Source organism: Carassius carassius, chromosome 2 (genome assembly GCF_963082965.1).
Source record: "Carassius carassius chromosome 2, fCarCar2.1, whole genome shotgun sequence".
Classification (NCBI taxonomy): domain Eukaryota; kingdom Metazoa; phylum Chordata; class Actinopteri; order Cypriniformes; family Cyprinidae; genus Carassius; species Carassius carassius.
Window position 1 is genome coordinate 27,207,291 of NC_081756.1, and position 19,799 is coordinate 27,227,089.

General features: G+C 35.7%; 1 protein-coding gene across 2 annotated transcripts in view; it reads right to left on the bottom strand.

Moving 5' to 3' along the window:
- Positions 1 to 19,799, bottom strand: part of LOC132107750 (cadherin-8-like) — a 113,392-nt gene that overhangs the window by 32,001 nt on the left and 61,592 nt on the right. For both annotated transcript variants that reach the window (XM_059513924.1, XM_059513933.1), the window contains exons 4-7: positions 16,096 to 16,215; positions 14,059 to 14,226; positions 11,096 to 11,283; positions 1,525 to 1,772 (exon numbers count right to left, since the gene is read on the bottom strand). In XM_059513924.1, coding sequence (XP_059369907.1) covers positions 1,525 to 1,772; positions 11,096 to 11,283; positions 14,059 to 14,226; positions 16,096 to 16,215 — 724 coding nt within the window. The remainder of the gene's footprint in view (positions 1 to 1,524; positions 1,773 to 11,095; positions 11,284 to 14,058; positions 14,227 to 16,095; positions 16,216 to 19,799) is intronic.

Here is a 19,799-nt window from a genome sequence, read left to right on the forward strand (position 1 = left end):
TTTTCCCAGTCCGCCCTTCTTGTAAATTAATGGCAAAGACATGGTTTCATTTACTACACATAGGCCTACTTAAGCTCGCAGTGTTTTCAACCTCTGCCATCTCAATATAGGAGTACACGAGCTCATAAACATAATTTCTAGAACTGCTCTGTGTCACTTCATGAGCATTTTACTTATTTTGAGAACACTATCATCATATACAAAGAGACAGCAGTTTTAAAAAAACACCAATGTTTCAGGAGTTTAGTACACAGAATACGTCACATGCTTATTAGATAACTGTATTTAAGTTGATGTATATGCTTTTATTTATTATTCTTTAATTTTCACAAATTTAGAAAAGTAATCAAAAAGTACTCAAAAGTAATTAGTTACATTACTTTAATAAAGTAATTGAAAAAGTTACACTACTATTACATTTTAAACAGGGTAACTTGTAATCTGTAACCTATTACAATTCCAAAGTAACCTTCCCAACACTGATAATAATGCAGGTCATAAAAGAGATAGTAATTTGAGGAATCAGTTCATTACAAGTAGCTTTTCCACGAGCTGAAGTACAGTATATACTAATATATAGAGGGTGCACAGCTTCATTCATGCAAACACTAAACGCCATCATGCTAACTCACATGACACTTTTAACATTAACCAACAGAAGATGTAACATAAACCCAACTGTATAACTGATAACAAACATGACAGAATTATTAAGAAAACTAATGATTTAAACAACATGCAGAGAATTCTGGGAATACCAGTTTACATTTCTTTCTTTCTTTTTTTTTCCTTTTACAATATTTTACTGTTAAAATTACACTCATTTATTACAGTGCAGTGCCACACTTTGAAGCAAGCAGTGCATACATTTAATTAAAACACAACCTTAGCAATGTAATAATCTCACTAAGCCATTTTGATATTTTGATGTACTGTGCAGCCCTTGAATAAATATATAATACACATGAGAACTTTAACTTATCATAGAGTCCATTGCAGCACTGAAACCCAATCTCTGATTTCTCCCCTGCTCCCAGGTGTAATTACACAACCTGTTGCATGCTGTCCCTGAAACATCGCAAGTCACTGGAGAATTAATGGAATGCTAGGTTGGACTGAGATAAATTGGCTGTATAACCTATACTGAAGGTGCCCTTGTAATTTTTTCAAGTAGGAAGTGAAATACATCAGTGGGAGAAAGGGGAGGAATCTTATTGTGTCATTGTCCTTTCTCTTTCTTTCTCTTTCTCTTTCCCAGTTCAACCAATTCTGTGGAAGTGAGAGCTCAATTTAGTCTGAATGCAAATGCACCTCTACAGACAACTTAGCAGCATTTAATGGGTGGTGGGATGCAGTAGTGAAAGAACACTTGGTTATTAGATTGATGTAGAAGCTTGAGTTTGATCTTTGTTTAATGAAAAAGGTGTTTCTTTTTTTTTTTTCGGCCTAATTTCGCCAAGGAGAACAAAAGAGCACCAGACCTCTTCTGACAATGTCACGTGGGCTAGAAATTATTGCCTTTACCTGACTTGGCTGTGTGTGGCGTCCTGGTCTCTCGCCGCTACCGCTCCTATTATTGTGTTGATTGCAGCGTTTTCATGGACGTTGAAGAGATAAGTAGACTGTGTGAAGACAGGGGGTTCATCTGCATCCTCAACGATGATTTTGACCATGGTTTGGTCCATGTAGGGCCCACCCGTAATCGAATCGGCACGTATGTTGGTCGCCACCACTGTTAGGTTGTAGGATTTTTTTGACTCAAAGTCCAGAGGCTGGAAAACAGAGAGAAAATGTAGATGTTTATTATTAATGGGCACAGAAACAAAGACAAACGCTTTCCTGGTTTTAGCGGACTCAGTTTGCTGGGCTTGCAGGTCTGATTGTAATTGCACCGGCTTCCTTCCACCTTGCAGTGGCTAAGATTTAAGCTGCTGTGAGCCCAATAGCAGGGTGAAAAAAACTATATTTAGTAGCAATAACCACACTTTCACCTGGAGCGTGTGATATTATTAATTTGTAGCAGAGTCAGCATGTGTTTGGGATTTAAATGAGGCTGCAAATAAGGTTAATCTAATGGAAACAGAAGGACTGCATTGCAAATTGTTAAGAAATCATGAAAAAATACAATTTGTATGTTTGTGTTGTATGAAAACAAAATTAATCCTTGCCCACAATGCCATGACGATAACATTGTTAATGTTTTCTCCGAGGCAATTATCCAATGGTGAGATATTATTGAAATAGGAGATAAAATACAATTCGGGAATTATTTGTACTCCAGGATAAATATTTGTGATTTTAAGTATATGAGGAAAGGCCCCATGTTCAGCCCACCTGTGTACTTACATGCTGCAGTAAAGAGAACTTGACATAGAGCACCGTATTATTGGCAGTACCTCCTCATGATTTTCATCCAGCAAAAAATGTCATGGTTTTTACTCTTCCTGTTCCCAGCTGATAACATTGCACTCCAAATCACATCTCTCTCTACCTCGTTTGAACTTGAAAAAGGTCTCAAATCCCCCCTGTGCTATTTTATTGACAGAAATAGTTGAAGTGGTAGAATGAAAAAATTGCTTATGTTATCAAAAATAAATAATAATAAATAAAAAAAGCCTCTGTCCCACAGGGGAGGTCAGGCGGACACTGGAGCCAGGCTGAGAGCATCCCCAGCCCCAGCTGGGGGAGGAGAGCAGCTGGAGATCCTCTATCAGCACACTTTGAAGTCAGTGCGGCTGACAGAAGGGCACCCGGATGAGAACATTCCATGTACCTCTGTCTGCTGCAGTCCACAAAGCCTTTGGGAGGATTTTATTTCATTTTATTTTCACCCCTCCCTTACTACTACCATCGTGTCGAGACAGGAAAACACAAGAGAAGAAAGAGCTCCTTTAATGTATTCAGACCCTTGGCTAGTCTTGACTCATCTGTCATTTCACTGTATATGAAGATATTTTGCACTGCATATTAATATATATATATATATATATATATATATATATATATATATATATATATATATATATATATATATATATATATATATATATATATATATATATATATATATATATATATATATATATATATATATATATACAGTACAGTCCAAAAGTTTGGAAACATTACTATTTTTAATGTTTTTGAAAGAAGTTTCTTCTGCTCATCAAGCCTGCATTTATTTGATCAAAAATACAGAAAAAATGTAATATTGTGATATATTATTACAATTTAAAATAATTGTTTTTAAATTTATTATACTTTAAATTATCATTTATTTCTGTGATGCAAAGCTGAATTTCTAGTATCATTATCACATGATCCTTTAGAAATCATTCTAATATGATGATTCATTATCAAAGTTGGAAACAGTTCTGCTGCTTAATATTCTTTCAGAACATGTGATACTTTTTTAGGATACTTTGATGAATAAAAAGTAAAAAAAAGAAAAAAAAAGAAAAGAAGCTATGTTCTTTAAATATAAATATTTTGTAATAACAATATACACTACTGGTCAGTAATTTGGGGTCAGTAAGTTTTATTTCTTTCTTATTTTTAAAATAAAATCAATACTTTTATTCAGCAAGGATTTGTTAAATTGATAAAATGTGATAGTAAAGAAAATATATTATTAGAATATATATTATTAGAATTTTTTATTTTTATTTTGAATAAATGCAGTTCTTTTTAACCTTTTACTCATCAAATATATAAGACAGCAGAACTGTTCCCGACACTCATAATAAATCAGAATATTAGAATGATTTCTAAATGATCATGTGATAGACTGGATGTTACATTTGACACTGAAGGCTGGAGTAATGATACTGAAAATTCAGCATTGCATCACAGGAATAAATTATTTTTTTTAAGTATATTCAAATAGAAAACTATTATTTTAAGTTGTAATAATATTTCACAATATTACAGTTTTTTCTGTATTTTTGATCAAATAAATGCAGGCTTTATGAGCAGAAGAAACTTCTTTCAAAAATATTAAAAATAGTAATGTTTCCAAACTTTTGGTCTGTACTTTATGTATATATATATATATGTATATATATATATATATATATATATATATATATATATATATATATATATATATATATATATATATATACACACACACACACTGTACTGTGCAAAAGTCTTAGGCCACTAGTATTTTCACCAACAAAAAATGGTTTTAGTCAGTTATTTCTATCTTCCGTTGTTGTAAGTAGTAAATATCAGTTTAAATTTTCCAACATTATTTTAGCCATTAATTGTTATAATTCAGTGAGAATTTTGTTTGCACAAGGAGTCTGACAACAGCCAGTGCTTCACACAGAAATCTGATCTCACCATCATCCAGTCTGTCTGGAATAACATGAAGAAACAGAACAATCTGAGAGACTAAATCCAGAAGAAACTGTGGAAATGTCTCCATGACATTTCAAGAAATCTACCTACAAAGCTACCAGAAAAACAATGCGCAAGTGCACCTAGGACAAAAGATTTTTTTAACACATAGTGTGGTCACACCAAATGTTGATTTAGTTTAGTTAAGTTAATAGAAGTTAATTCTTATTTTCATTATAATTTTTACACAAGTGCCTAAAACTTTGCACATTACTGTAGCTTTGCAGGTTTCTTGAAGCATTTTGGGGACATTGCCACAGTTCTTCTGGATTTAATCTGACAGACTGGATGATGGTGAGATCAGATCTCTGTGTGGAGCACTGGCTGCTGCCAGACTCCTTGTGCAAACAAAAATCTCATTTGAATATTTTAATTAATCAGTAGTGCAATAAAAAATAAAAAAAAGATACAAAAACACCCCGATTTGTTGCCAGGGTAACTCCTTTTATACAGTCTATGGTGAAGGAATGACTCAAACCCGAAGACTTGTCAGATAAGAGGTGAGATGAGCTAATGCATGTAGCACCTGAAACTCTGTAAAACGAAAAAAAAAAAAAATTGTTACGGTTTGCAAAAACACTGCAGCTTTCAGTAAGGTTTTACAAGCAGAAGTTTCCCTATGACGTAAAATTCAGTACAAGTTGCAGTCTAACACCTTGCTTGCAGTGTTGAGTACTCGAGACTCGGACTCGATCTTGAACTCGAGATCGTATTTTAATGGTCTTGGTCTTGTCATGGATGTATGTGCATTTTGACTCGGCATAGACTTATTCCCGAGTCCACTCGAGTCCCAATCAAAATATTTCATGATTATTACTGTATGTTAATATTTCTTTAAATTGATGTATGATTGACACGTTCAATGATTGGTGATTTTCTTGTGACGTGAGATGTTAGTGTAACGTTAGTGCAGAGGCAGCAGGACTCAAGATGTCTCATGAACTTAACACATTAACTTTTTAAAACGTCTGATACCTCATCTATTATTCAGTTTGCATATAGGAGCCACAAAGAGTTTGTATGCAGTAAGACTCTAAAAAAGAAACATTCTGTTATATGTGGCCTTTCTTCCCTTAACTGATATTATTTTTTAAACCTATATCAGGTAAATAAAATACAGTGTACATGCAATGTTATATTTGATATACTGTTTCAGTATGGTGCCAATTTTATTTTTTCCACCAAACATTTTACATACTCTTGAAGATTTCTTTAGGTCTTGTCTCAGACCCAATCTCTCTGGTCTCGGTTTTGACTCTGACTCAACCCTCTCTGGTCTCGGTCTTGACTCGGACTCAGCCCTTTCTGAACTCGGTCTCGACTCGGACTCAATCCTCTCTGAGCTCGATCTTGACTTGGACTCAAATGAGCTGGTCTTGACTACAACTCTGCTTGCTTGCTTTGGAAATGGTCAGTGCTGTTCGAGACTATTAGATTTTGGTGACAGTTCATAGAGTTTTATGTCTTAAATGTAGAAAATAAAATGAAGTAAATAAAGTAGTACATCTGAAAAGCTAGGAAAAAAAGAAATAAAGAAAGGGAGAAAGTCTCTCTTTAATCACACAACATGCTAGAAGTTAAGTTGAGATTTTTGATTCAAATGCAGCTTTGCATATTGGCAAGACTGAAACAAGCTCCTCTCATCTGAGACACTGCAAATCTGTTCCATCTAAAAATATCATGCCAACACTTCATTCTTGTGATAGTCATGCTTGCCATTTGACTCTCTACAGTAAAATTGGCAATTCTGCATGCCTCTGGGTCTCTATTTTGGCACTCGCTGTGTGAAAAGGCCTGAATATGACTATGGCTGTCACTTGACCTCCATCGTTTCCAGACGATGCAATTCAGGCTGAACGCATACTGAACTGCATGTCTGTGAGTGGTTTTACCACACATATATTTGCCTGTTAGAAAAAAACTAGCCAAAAAACTCTCAGCATGATTTGAGTGTGTATGTTTACAGGAACATTTATGGCGCTTTTCCACTGCATGGTGCGTCTCTGTACGGTCCACTTTTGGCGGGTTTTCCACTGGGTACAGTACCTAATACCTTGTACTTTTTTTAGTACCACCTCGGTTGAGGTTCCAAGTGAACCGTACCATTACCAAGGGTGCTTCTCAATTCTTATTTGTGCATCCTTGTTTCCTTTCCTTGCTTCCTTTCCTCACATCTTAGCTCTACCCCTTCAGGATGCAAGGGAAGGATGCAAGGAAAAGATGCGAGGATAGAGGAATTGAATCAAGTGAAATGAAATATCCTCGCTCCCTTTATCGTCATCAGCTGTGCAAGAGGGATGTATATGTATATATATACATTTTTATATAAGTATATGACATGTATGGTTTATTTACAACCCGAATTCCGGAAAAGTTGGGACGTTTTTTAAATTTTAATAAAATGAAAACTAAAGGAATTTCAAATCACATGAGCCAATATTTTATTCACAATAGAACATAGATAACATAGCAAATGTTTAAACTGAGAAATTTTACACTTTTATCCACTTAATTAGCTCATTTAAAATTTAATGCCTGCTACAGGTCTCAAAAAAGTTGGCACGGGGGCAACAAATGGCTAAAAAAGCAAGCAGTTTTGAAAAGATTCAGCTGGGAGAACATCTAGTGATTAATTAAGTTAATTGATATCAGGTCTGTAACATGATTAGCTATAAAAGCTTTGTCTTAGAGAAGCAGAGTCTCTCAGAAGTAAAGATGGGCAGAGGCTCTCCAATCTGTGAAAGACTGCGTAAAAAAATTGTGGAAAACTTTAAAAACAATGTTCCTCAACGTCAAATTGCAAAGGCTTTGCAAATCTCATCATCTACAGTGCATAACATCATCAAAAGATTCAGAGAAACTGGAGAAATCTTTGTGCGTAAGGGACAAGGCCGGAGACCTTTATTGGATGCCCGTGGTCTTCGGGCTCTCAGACGACACTGCATCACTTATCGGCATGATTGTGTCAATGACATTACTAAATGGGCCCACGAATACTTTCAGAAACCACTGTCGGTAAACACAATCCGCCGTGCCATCAGCAGATGCCAACTAAAGCTCTATCATGCAAAAAGGAAGCCATATGTGAACATGGTCCAGAAGCGCCGTCGTGTCCTGTGGGCAAAGGATCATTTAAAATGGACTATTTCAAAGTGGAATAGTGTTTTTTGATCAGACGAGTCCAAATTTGACATTCTTGTTGGAAATCACGGACGCCGTGTCCTCCGGGCTAAAGAGGAGGGAGACCTTCCAGCATGTTATCAGCGTTCAGTTCAAAAGCCAGCATCTCTGATGGTATGGGGGTGCATAAGTGCATACGGTATGGGCAGCTTGCATGTTTTGGAAGGCTCTGTGAATGCTGAAAGGTATATAAAGGTTTTAGAGCAACATATGCTTCCCTCCAAACAACGTCTATTTCAGGGAAGGCCTTTTTTATTTCAGAAGGACAATGCAAAACCACATACTGCAGCTATAACAACAGCATGGCTTCGTCGTAGAAGAGTCTGGGTGCTAACCTGGCCTGCCTGCAGTCCAGATCTTTCACCTATAGAGAACATTTGGCGCATCATTAAACGAAAAATACGTCAAAGACGACCACGAACTCTTCAGCAGCTGGAAATCTATATAAGGCAAGAATGGGACCAAATTCCAACAGCAAAACTCCAGCAACTCATAGCCTCAATGCCCAGATGTCTTCAAACTGTTTTGAAAAGAAAAGGAGATGCTACACCATGGTAAACATGCCCCGTCCCAACTATTTTGAGACCTGTAGCAGAAATCAAAATTGAAATGAGCTCATTTTGTGCATAAAATTGTAAACTTTCTCAGTTTAAACATTTGCTATGTTATCTATGTTCTATTCTGAATAAAATATTGGCTCATGTGATTTGAAAGTCTTTTAGTTTTCATTTTATTAAAATTTAAAAAACGTCCCAACTTTTCCGGAATTCGGGTTGTAAACTGCAAGGTTAAAATATAAATTAAAATTATTACAACAGATGTGAAGGGGGAGGGGAATTTATATGTGCTTCAGGTTTTTCAATGAAAAACCCTTCCGCATAGGAAACACCTGTGTATCCTCGCTCATGACTCCTCAGGAAGCCTCCTCACTCCTCGATCCTCACCTCCTCAAAGTGCAATTAGAGAACTGAGATGTCCTTCAAGATGGCTGTGCTTGATTAGTTTTCGGGTCATAGGATGGAGGACAGAGGATAGAGGAAACGAGGAGGGATATTGAGAAACACCCCAAAATATGATGTGTAAACTCAGCTGATCACTGATTGGCGGAGAGAATTGTCACTACCCGCATCACTGAATTTATGACACAAACACAACAGAACCACTAAGTTTAAATCAGCACAGCCAGATGGTTTCAAGTGTCCCGGCAGTAGAGTTGGCGCAGCTATGACGACATGTGAATAATCCCGCCCACTCTAAAGTGATACTACACTGGAGCGGGCCAGGCCGTGCCTTGACGTACTGAAATGTGCCGAGCCGAGTCATACCACGCAGAGGAAAAGCACCATTAGAAGCATCAAAAATCAGCAGCAGGGGAAGTACAGCATCCCTCTCCACCACCACCACAGCCTAAGGGGAGCAGGGGGGAGATGAAAGCATGCATCCTTATACAACAAAGCAGTATCTTGACTGTCTGAGCCTGTGGCATATCACTCAGATCAATATGTTTAACCTTCCTACAAAGGCTCTTTGGTCATGACCATTCAATATTTAGCAGAAGTTGCATCAAATTTTAATTGTTGGTGAGGGCTGCATCGGCCATCTTGCTGCATTTGGTAGTAAGTGCACAATGGCTTAGAACCAGCACCCAGGGAAAATCTGTCTGTGCACAGTGGCAGGAGCAAAAAAAATAATAAAACAAATTAAAAAAGGGAGAAAAAATAAGGGTTGTGTGCTTTACAAGCCTGTTCTCCTCTCCTGAACTCCAGCACGGTGCTGGAGGTATAGAGGTTAGCAGGGAGTGGGCAGCTGATTGCCTGTTTTTCTCATGCTATGCCATCCATCATGCTATTAGTAATGCAGACAACAGATTCCAGGCCAAGTACTATGGGATGAGAAGATGAGACAAAACAGGCATGCCATTACATAATCAGCTGGGAGAGACTTTTAATGTATTCATTTTTGTATTTTTTATTTTATTTCTCGCTTTGTCTCCAGATTTTCTTCCGTTTCTTTCATGTTATAAATCTGATAATCAAGAGGCCATTGCTAAAAGGGGTGTAACGGTACACATATTCATTCCAAAACTTTTCTGATAGACCTTCGTGTTCGGTATGTATATGAAAGTGATGTGACATTCAGCCAAGTGACCCATACTAAAATTCGTGCTCTGCATTTAACCCATCCAAAGTGCACACACACAGCAGTGAACACACACACCGTGAAAACACACCCGGAGAAGTGGGCAGCCATTTATGCTGCGGCGCCCGGGGAGCAATTGGGGGTTCGGTACCTTGCTCAAGGCACCTCAGTCGTGGTAGAGATTCAAACCCACAACCCAAGGGTTAGGAGTCAAACTCTCTTACCACTTTAAGAGAGTTGACTAATGGGTTGACTTATTGAATGTGTGCATTTTCCCATATCTGTGTCACATAGCTCAGAATTGTTGTTGCACAGTCACACTGTAGATGTTTCTGTTAGATAAAAAGAGTGTCATTGTCCTCTCATCCACTGTCAATGATTCTTCATTAGCATAAAATGGCCATTCAGTATGAAAATATACACTGCTACACAAGGGCTGAGAATTGAGCACAAAAAGTCAAGGGGTTCAGAGTTACAGTAGTTCTAAAAACTCAGAACACCTGGACTGCAGTTTTAGTTCCAATGTTAAGTGTACAGGGACTTTAAGTGAGAATTTTCAGCTGTGTAAAAAAAAAAGTGTTTAAGAAAATTATTTTTATTATTGCAAAAAGAGAGTATTCAGCAGGGGTTAGACAACTTAGGCATCTATTACATTTATTTTATTTTAGGTCTATATTTTAGAAATACTGAACTCCTTTGCACCTGCATGTCAATCTACATCATCACAGTTATGTAGCCTGTATTTGGTTGAATGAAGTTGAATGGGTAGCCAAACTCTATTTTCTTTTCTATTTGATCAGATGATAGGCCACAGTTTGTTCTGTTGTATTTGTCGCCTTTTGGTTTCAGAACAATATTTGCTAAAAAGAAAGGAGTTACTGCTATATTTTTTTCTTTTTTTTTTTTCAAACCAGACCTACACTAACCTTCCTATTCTGCAGAAACTACAATAACTATGACTTTAACAACTATATTATTATACAAAAGATGCACTCAGCTTATCACCACATGACACATAACTTAAAAAAAATTAATAATAATAATTATAAATAATAGAAAGAGTAAAACACTTAACCCTAGGACAGTAATTTGCATAATTACTTCATTTGGATGATTAATTCTTTCTTTTTGGAGGATATGGCACAGTGTCTGAGATTACATTGAAAATGGCACGCCATGTTAAACAGGTTTCCAATCCCTGTAATACATACTGAGAGGTTCTGCCTCTGCAGTATTAACAGTCATTTCTCATTGGTAATGAACCACTTTTCATGTTTTTCACAATATGTAGCCTAGTGACAATCATGTAAAAGACAGTTTACAATTGTTAGAGAGTCCCTATGGCACATTAAACATACTTTTCTTGTCTTACCTTCTTGAGTCTGAGGATTCCCTCCTGAGTCTGAGCATCAGTGACAATCTCAAAGACATCCCTCTCATCTCCACCTATGATGCTGTAAGCTGATTTAGCATTTTCCCCGATGTCTCTGTCATTCGCTTTTACTCTTCCTCCAGGCTTCCCAATGCCAAGATCCTCAGGAACAGTGAACTCAAAAGAGCCTTTAGAGTAAGGCACAAGAACAGGGAATATCTGGTCTATCAGGTGACAAATAGCACTCAAGAAAAAACAAAATAACTTAAATACTAAACAAAAAATAATAATAAAAAAATTATGTTTGTGGTCAATAGTCTTTTGTGTTGTAGTTGTTGTTGTTGTTTTTTAAAATGTCTTATGTTCACCAAGGCTTTGGACATAAAATGTAGTAAAAACAGTAATGTAAAGATTATTATTATTATTATTATTATTTTAATAATTAATAATAATTATATTTTAATATATGTTAAAATGTAATGGTATGCCATGTAATGGCAAAGCTGAATTTTCAGCAAGCATTTCTTCAGTCTTCAGTGTCACATGAACCTTCAGAAATCATTCTAATATGCTGATTTGGAGTTCAATAAACATTTCATATAATTATGAGTGTGGAAAACAAATGTGCTGCTTAATATTTTTTTTGTGGTAATCATTACTTTTCTTTTTAATGATGATTGAACTTAGAAATTTGAGTTCAACTTTGCACTGTGGATAGCTGAATCGGCTTTCACCGTGGACGAGGGTCATCACATGAGGTTGCTGCAAGACTAAGGTACGCTCTTACGTAGAAGCCACCTGCCGCACTGTTCTCAAGCCGGCCCACTTCTGCTCATTCAAGCTGGCCGCGGCTCACTCTAGACTGCGGCTCACTCTAGGCCTCCGGCCTCTGCTCACTCAAGGCCACAGTTTGTGACGCTGTTTCGTTGAGAAAGCGAAACAACTTTGTTTTTGCCTTCCAAAAGAAAACACGACTAGAAATCATGTTTATATCACGTTTATAATGGGTTTTATGTTCATGTCTTGTTGAAGTGTAATATTTCTATCTCAAGCTTGAGGCATTCAGCCAATCACAACGTGCTGGATACAATAACAATAATGTACAGTATGTGGAAAGAAATGTCTTTTTTTAACCTTAAACCGCAGAAACACATTTAATTACACCAAATACACAAAATAATGTTCTTTTTAGCAGCATAATATGACGGTTTTAAGGTTAAAAAAAACATTATTTTCAAAATTATGTACACTATTTTTGCTCTTCTATGTCCTGCCTTTCTGAAACGCTTAGATTCTGAAAAGTGAGGTGTACGCTGATTGGCCAGCTATCCACTGCATTATGATTGGCGGAATACCTCAAGTGTGTGATGGAAATGTTACACCTCTTAACATATTGTGATGTCTCCCAGCACGACCAGACAAAACTAATAAAACCCATTACAAACGAGGAATTTGTTGCATCCAGTGGGGACATAATTACTGGTTATAATGACTTATACTGTGTTTTTAAGCATTGCGTATTGCACCATGTGAACATAAAATCATGTCTGCATTTGTGATCGACAAAATGACAAATAATAAGCTGTACTCTACACTATTTAAAACTCACGTTTGAATTATGAGTGGCAAATTCTTTAAATATAAATCATGTCCATACAGGCTATGAGTGAGAAGTGCCAGACTGTCCTTGCAAAGATGTAACTGCCTCAATTTATAGAACAGCCTTTGAGCACATACCCATTGTAGGCTACTCTGCAGGTTCAGGAAACAGTCCTCCATAAAACGATTCACACATTGTCACACACTGCGGGCTAGAGTGAGCGGAGGTGGGCTTGAGAACGTTGTGGCTGACAGTTTCGACGAAGGACACGTGACGACGCCGGGCTGGAATTCATTTCATATGCGGTGAAAGCCATTCCGGCGATCCACAGTGGAAAGTTCATGTATTTTCTCAGTGAGAAGCACGGATCAGCTTAAGTAGGCATGACGAAGTAGATATCATCCTCTTTTGAAAGGTTAAACAAAGATGTTTCGCTTTCACAATGAAACAGAGCATCTCCACTACATGGCGGCGGCGGCAACAACAATACTACAGCGAGAATAAAAGTTACTTCTTGTTTCTTTTTGTAAATATTTGGATAGTGTTATGCAAATATTCCTCACATTGATGTAGACGTGGGTGCGTGATTAAATGAGGTGTTTTAGGGGGGTGTGGACGGGTCTTAACTTTTATAAGGAATATCTCTAGTGATTTTAGACTTTAGTCAACTTTACAGATCTTCTTAATGCACCAAGAGCTTGTAACACTCCAAAGAGAAGGGGGAATTTGAAATAGCATCAGATTACCCCTTTACTAAATACTTTGAAAGTATTTTTCATTGCTAGTTTATGTTAACTAATAGAGTTAACTAATTTTAATAAGTGGAACCTTATTGTAATGTGTTACCAAAATTTTCAATAACAATGTAAATTGTCAATATTACTGTATTTTCCGGAATATAAGTCACACTTTTTTTCATAGTTTGGCTGGTCCTGCGACTTATAGTCAGGTGTGACTTATTTATAAAAATTAATTTGACATGAACCAAGAGAAATGAACCAAGAGAAAACATTACCGTCTACAGCCGCCAGAGGGCGCTCTATGCTGCTCAGTGCACCTGTAGTCTACACTGAAGACATAGAGCGCCCTCTCGCGGCTGTAGACGGTAATGTTTTCTCTTGGTTCATGGTTCTAAATTAATGCGACTTATAGTTCAGTGCGACTTATATATGTTTTTTTTTCCTCGTCATGATGTATTTTTGGACTGATGCGACTTATATTCCATAAAAAACGGTATATATATTAATGCATCCTTGACATATAAAAATTATTAATTTCTTAAAAAAATAATTCTTACTGACCCCAAACTTCTGAACTGTAGCATTAGTCATTTCATATAGTTAATAAAAAGGGACTCTCTTACCCTTTGTGAACTTTGGTGGGTTATCGTTGATATCGGTAAGAGTGACTGTCACAGTGGTGGTTCCTGACAAGCCACCCATATGACCTCCCATGTCTTTTGCTTGAATGACAACAAGATACTCTTCTCTCATCTCACGATCCATCCCTGCCAGAGCCACCCTAATGATTGCTATAACAATAACAATAAATACAGTAAATAACATATAATCCATTGATATTACAAATAAAATAATGCATTAAAACATAAAAAATATAGGTCTATAGACAAACATGCCATTGAACATTCTGAGGTTTGCCGTTTGCAAAATCTGTTAGTTCTTTCCTTGTCCTTGACACCCCGACCAGCTTAGTGTGTGTGCCACACATTCCCTGTACTAATTTTATTTGGCACTGCAAATTAACTTTGCAAACTGAATTTTGCGAGCTTTATGATGTCATGGTTTGCAATAAGCTTAAATCCTGAGAAATCACCATCATCCTGATGAATTCACTTGGAGAACGGACAAAACATATCAATAAATATGCAAGGACGGTGTCTTTTTTTTTATTTATTTATTTTTTTTTTAATGATCTAAAGGACTGAGAATCTTCATATACATTTAAAGGTTTTTATGTATAAAAAAAAAAAACAATGCTAAAAAGCACCTACTTTAAAGAGATCAAATAATAGAAGAAAAGAACTAAGGAAACAAAGGCATTCTACAGGAAGAAAGGTAAGTGTTTTGTAGGGCCAGCTCTGGTTTCATTACGCATGAATAATTCACAGCATGCATGCATACATTGTCTGCTAGACATTTTTTTATTTATTTATATTTTTTGCTGCCCTTACATGTCTTTGTTTCTTGTTCTGTCATGGAGACAAACAGACCACAATAATTTCAGTAAACTAAGAAGGTGCATTTTTAGTGGTGAAGTGCTCTGATTGTCAATAGGAATACAGAGATGCAGGCCACCCTGAGTGCTGGATGCAGCTGTTTGTGCGTTGTATGAGGTGCAACACTGAATCTGATGCACACTGCAATAATCATTCAGTTGTCACCCTGATTTATCATAATCTATTTAAATGAATTCCTGATGATCACAGAAGTGAGGCAACACAAACATTAATTTCCATAGGTATTTGGAGGATTACTTTCATTTATTTTATTTTATTTTATTTTATTTTATTTTATTTTATTTTATTTTATTTTATTTTATTTTATTTTATTTTATTTTATTTTATTTTATTTTATTTTATTTTATTTTATTTTATTTGCAAGCCATTAACCAAGTGATAAACTGGTTCATAATGCATGATGTTTACTTATTTATCAAGTTTGTCTCATTTCCTATGATGTGTCAAATTGTTTCTACTGTTATTTATTTATTTTAACTCTTATTTTTCATCAGCATTCATTAAAACATCTGGCTCACTTGATTAAGCCATCTGCACGTTTTCAGTAATCATGAAAACCATGCACATGGCACCTCAATTTGGGCTTTCACACCTCTCGACCATTTGCATTGTTAGACAAAGCTGACAGTGAGTGATTGAAATCCATGGGGTTATGAAGTGCACAAGGTGTTCTCATAAGAAAGTACTGCTGTCCATTTCCATCTCATTGCTTATTAATGTAATTTCACCATTATTTAATCATGTTGCTTACAGAAACACTGTTAACAAGTCAGCTGAAAATGCAATTAGGGAAAAAAAAACTAAGTCAAAGTTGAAAAGTAAGCAGAATGCAGATGGAATTCAATGATAGCCCTGTCATTTAAATCAGAAGCCAAAATTGCTTTGTGTGCTATTACAAAACAAAACCAGCATTTGTATGTCTACTTCAGGTAAAATACTTTGGTTATTTAGTCTTTCTGTACTATTTATTTCCTGCCTCCAATAATGATGATCATAATAACAATGATTATAATAATATAACAACTAAAACTTGTCTTGGGACACAAAGAGACATTCATACACCTATTTCTAAGCATATAATACGGCTGTTGAATCATTTGAATGATTCATGACCATCTAGAAATTGTGGATTGATTAACTCACCAGTGGTTTGGTCGATGGAGAAATAAGGTTGGCCTTCCAGAATGCTGTAGACCAGTCTGGCACTGTTTCCATAGACCGGATCGTCTGCATCAGTTGCAGTTACTCTTGTTACTGATGTACCTGTGGAGCAGAAGAGAAAACAATCATCTTCAATAAACAAAAACGATTTGCAATGAACAAATAAATCAATTATTTCCATTTACCGCACCACTGTGTCCACTTTCTGAACTTACGGAAGTTCTAAGCGGCCATGCATTATAATTATTTTCCCTTTTTGTTTTCTCGTTATAACGACTTAATTTTCTCGTTATCTCGACATAACGAAAGTCGTTTTCTCGTTATAACGACATGACAGTTTTACTGTTGCTATAGTAACAAACTCAACTTTGACAGGCATCTGATGGACAACCATGCAGGCTCTCTTACTGTAGCATATATTTCAGCAAATTTTGCTTCGCCTAGGTAATAACATCTACAATACTGTACATAAATAAAGGCTGATCAATCACTGTTGATTTTTCCAGAGACAGTACACCAAACGTTTTGTTTTTGTAATTAACATGTTTAAATGGCAACACCGCGGAAACAGACGGAGTGCCTTCAGAAGGATGCAGAACTATTCTAAGATCTTGAGCTGCTTGGATTAAACTCACTTTTAATTTTCCATAATAAATAAAATTATATATAATTTGTAATTTTTATTAGTCATTATATGCTGAGGCAGATATCATGTGCGTTACAAGCTTCTGTTTGAAAAGATCGTTCATGTGCAGTGTATGTGTGTGTGTGCAGAGAAAAACGATAACAACATTATAGAACAAAACTGAATTAAATTAGCCTATGCATTTTATATACATCACATTTCTCATCAATATGGTTAACAATAAAGATTAATAATAAGGAAAAAAAGCACATCACAAATAGCCTACATCGTTAAATCCTGTCCTACTGTAGATACACAGAACATTTCCGCTTATAAACAACGTAATCATGTGCCTAAAAGAAGCACGAATAAAGATATAGGTGCAAACAGAATACAGTGACATCAACCTTGGTTTTGATAAGCAGTTATTTTATGACCCAGAACGCGTTGGTGAAACTCAAGCATCTAGCAAGAACTTAATACACAAAATAATTATGTTGATTAAAGCATTTAACATTTATGAATTAATTAAATGTCAGTAATGAACAAGACTGCACAAATTATAGCGATCACGAGGAAGGTCCGCGTATAGTAAAGTGGACAGTGTACAACACCCCATCAGTTATACTCAGGTCTATAGTGCCACCTGCTGGCACAGTTTTGTAACTTATTAGAGAAAATGAAGTCGTTATAACGAGAAAAACACTTTCGTTATGTCGAGATAACGAGAAAATTAAGTCGTTATAACGAGAAAACGACTTTCGTTATGTCGAGATAATGAGAAAATTAAGTCGTTATAACGAGAAAACGACTATCGTTATGTCGAGATAATGAGAAAATTAAGTCGTTATAGCGAGAAAACAAAAAGGAAAAAAAATTATAAAGCATGGCCGCTTAGAACTTCCGTATGAACTTAATTGCTTTGAGAACAAATATTTTTTTACTCTTATCAATGTTTCAATAATACCTCTGGCCATGGTGTAAGAGCTTCTCTGGAATAAACTCATAAAAGTGTGTTTTGCTGTTCAGATGAGCACAAGCGCTCGCACACGCTGTGAGACTACCACGATGAAAAAACATCACAGCTCCAGGCCTTAACAAGATCAAAACGAAGAAAAACAGACAAACAAACAATCCATGCTGCTCTCGTAACCTCCTGTTCTTTAACCCATGGCTTGGATGAATTGAGAAGAAAGAGGAAAATAAGTAGCACAAAAAGAGAGAGACACACAAAAGAGAGTGAGAGTGGGAGAGAAACTGAGACGCTAATGCTAAACAGCTCACTGACAGTGCAGATGGTGTGGTATTTGTTTGTAAAGCATGTTCCACAGCACTCTGACAGCTTGGTGAGTGTCTGACCAGCAAGCGTGCCTGTGCTGCAGCTACAGGTATCTGGAGCTGTCAGAAACAGCATGAAAAACATTCACTGTGAGGGATAGGATGTGCACTGCTTGATTTAGGCCGAAGTGAAGGTGTATCCCTACATCTCCCTGATGCAACACAAGTGAAGCCCTCATGACTCCATTGAGGAATATGAGGTACCACCACAGTTCTTGAGAGAAAGCAGCAAAAAATAAGAAAAAAAAGAAAAATACTTAGACCAGGGATCAAATTGATTGGGGTCGAGGAATAAGGACGACATATGTTGATATCTTAGAGAGCATTTTGGATAATATACAATATCACACTATTACATTTAAGGATAGTACATCACACATGCTGCAATTAAATGCATATTTATTTCACAAAATATCTAAATATGAAAAAAAAAAAAAAAAAAATCAATCAGTATGAAAAAATTATAATAATTTAGCTTGATGGAGAAAATAAACCTGCAAAATAAATGATTTGGATAGCAACTTCTTGATTTTGTAATCAAATTATAGGATATTTTTAGGATATTTTAGGATATATAGGGTATTATTATTATTATTATTATTATTATTATAATTATTAATATTATCCACAAATAAAAAATAAATAAATAAAAATGTAAAAACTTGATTAAAAAGGAAGTTAACACTTTAATCTATGTTAACATTTTCTAAAAAAAAAAAAAAAAAAAAAAAAAAAAAAGGTTATGCTTGTTTTACATACAATACACAATGAATGTGACATAACTATGTTATAGCAACCCACTGGATAAAGTGCAGCATAGTTAAATATCAAGTACTTAAAGATTGTCAATCCTTTCTGCATCCAATTTGCACAGAGCAAATATATATATATACAGTACAGACCAAAAGTTTGGACACACCTTCTCATTCAAAGAGTTTTCTTTATTTTTATGACTATGACAATTGTAGATTCACACTGAAGGCATCAAGGACTATTTGACCAAGAAGGAGAGTGATGGGGTGCTGCGCCAGATGACCTGGCCTCCACAGTCACCGGACCTGAACCCAATCGAGATGGTTTAGGGGTAAGCTGGACCACAGACAGAAGGCAAAAAGGCCAACAAGTGCTAAGCATCTCGGGGAACTCCTTCAAGACTGTTGGAAGACCATTTCAGGTGACTACCTCTTGAAGCTCATCAAGAGAATGCCAAGAGTGTGCAAAGCAGTAATCAAAGCAAAAGGTGGCTACTTTGAAGAACCTAGAATATGACATATTTTCAGTTGTTTCACACTTTTTTGTTATGTATATAATTCCATATATAATTCCACATGTGATAATTCATAGTTTTGATGCCTTCAGTGTGAATCTACAATTTTCATAGTCATGAAAATAAAGAAAACTATTTGAATGAGAAGGTGTGTCCAAACGTTTGGTCTGTACTAATATATATACATATATATATATATATATATATATATATATATATATATATATATATATATATATATATATATATATATATATATATATATATATATATATATATAGCCTATATATAGTTAATACATTATTTTAATATGATTATTACTTTTAGTGGCACATATAAGAGTTATCTATAAATTATGTATTAATTAACTGTGACCCCCCATTTTTTAAATAGGCATTAAAGTGCACTATCCAAACTAACATTGCTGTAATTTATGAACACTTTGGAATATAAACA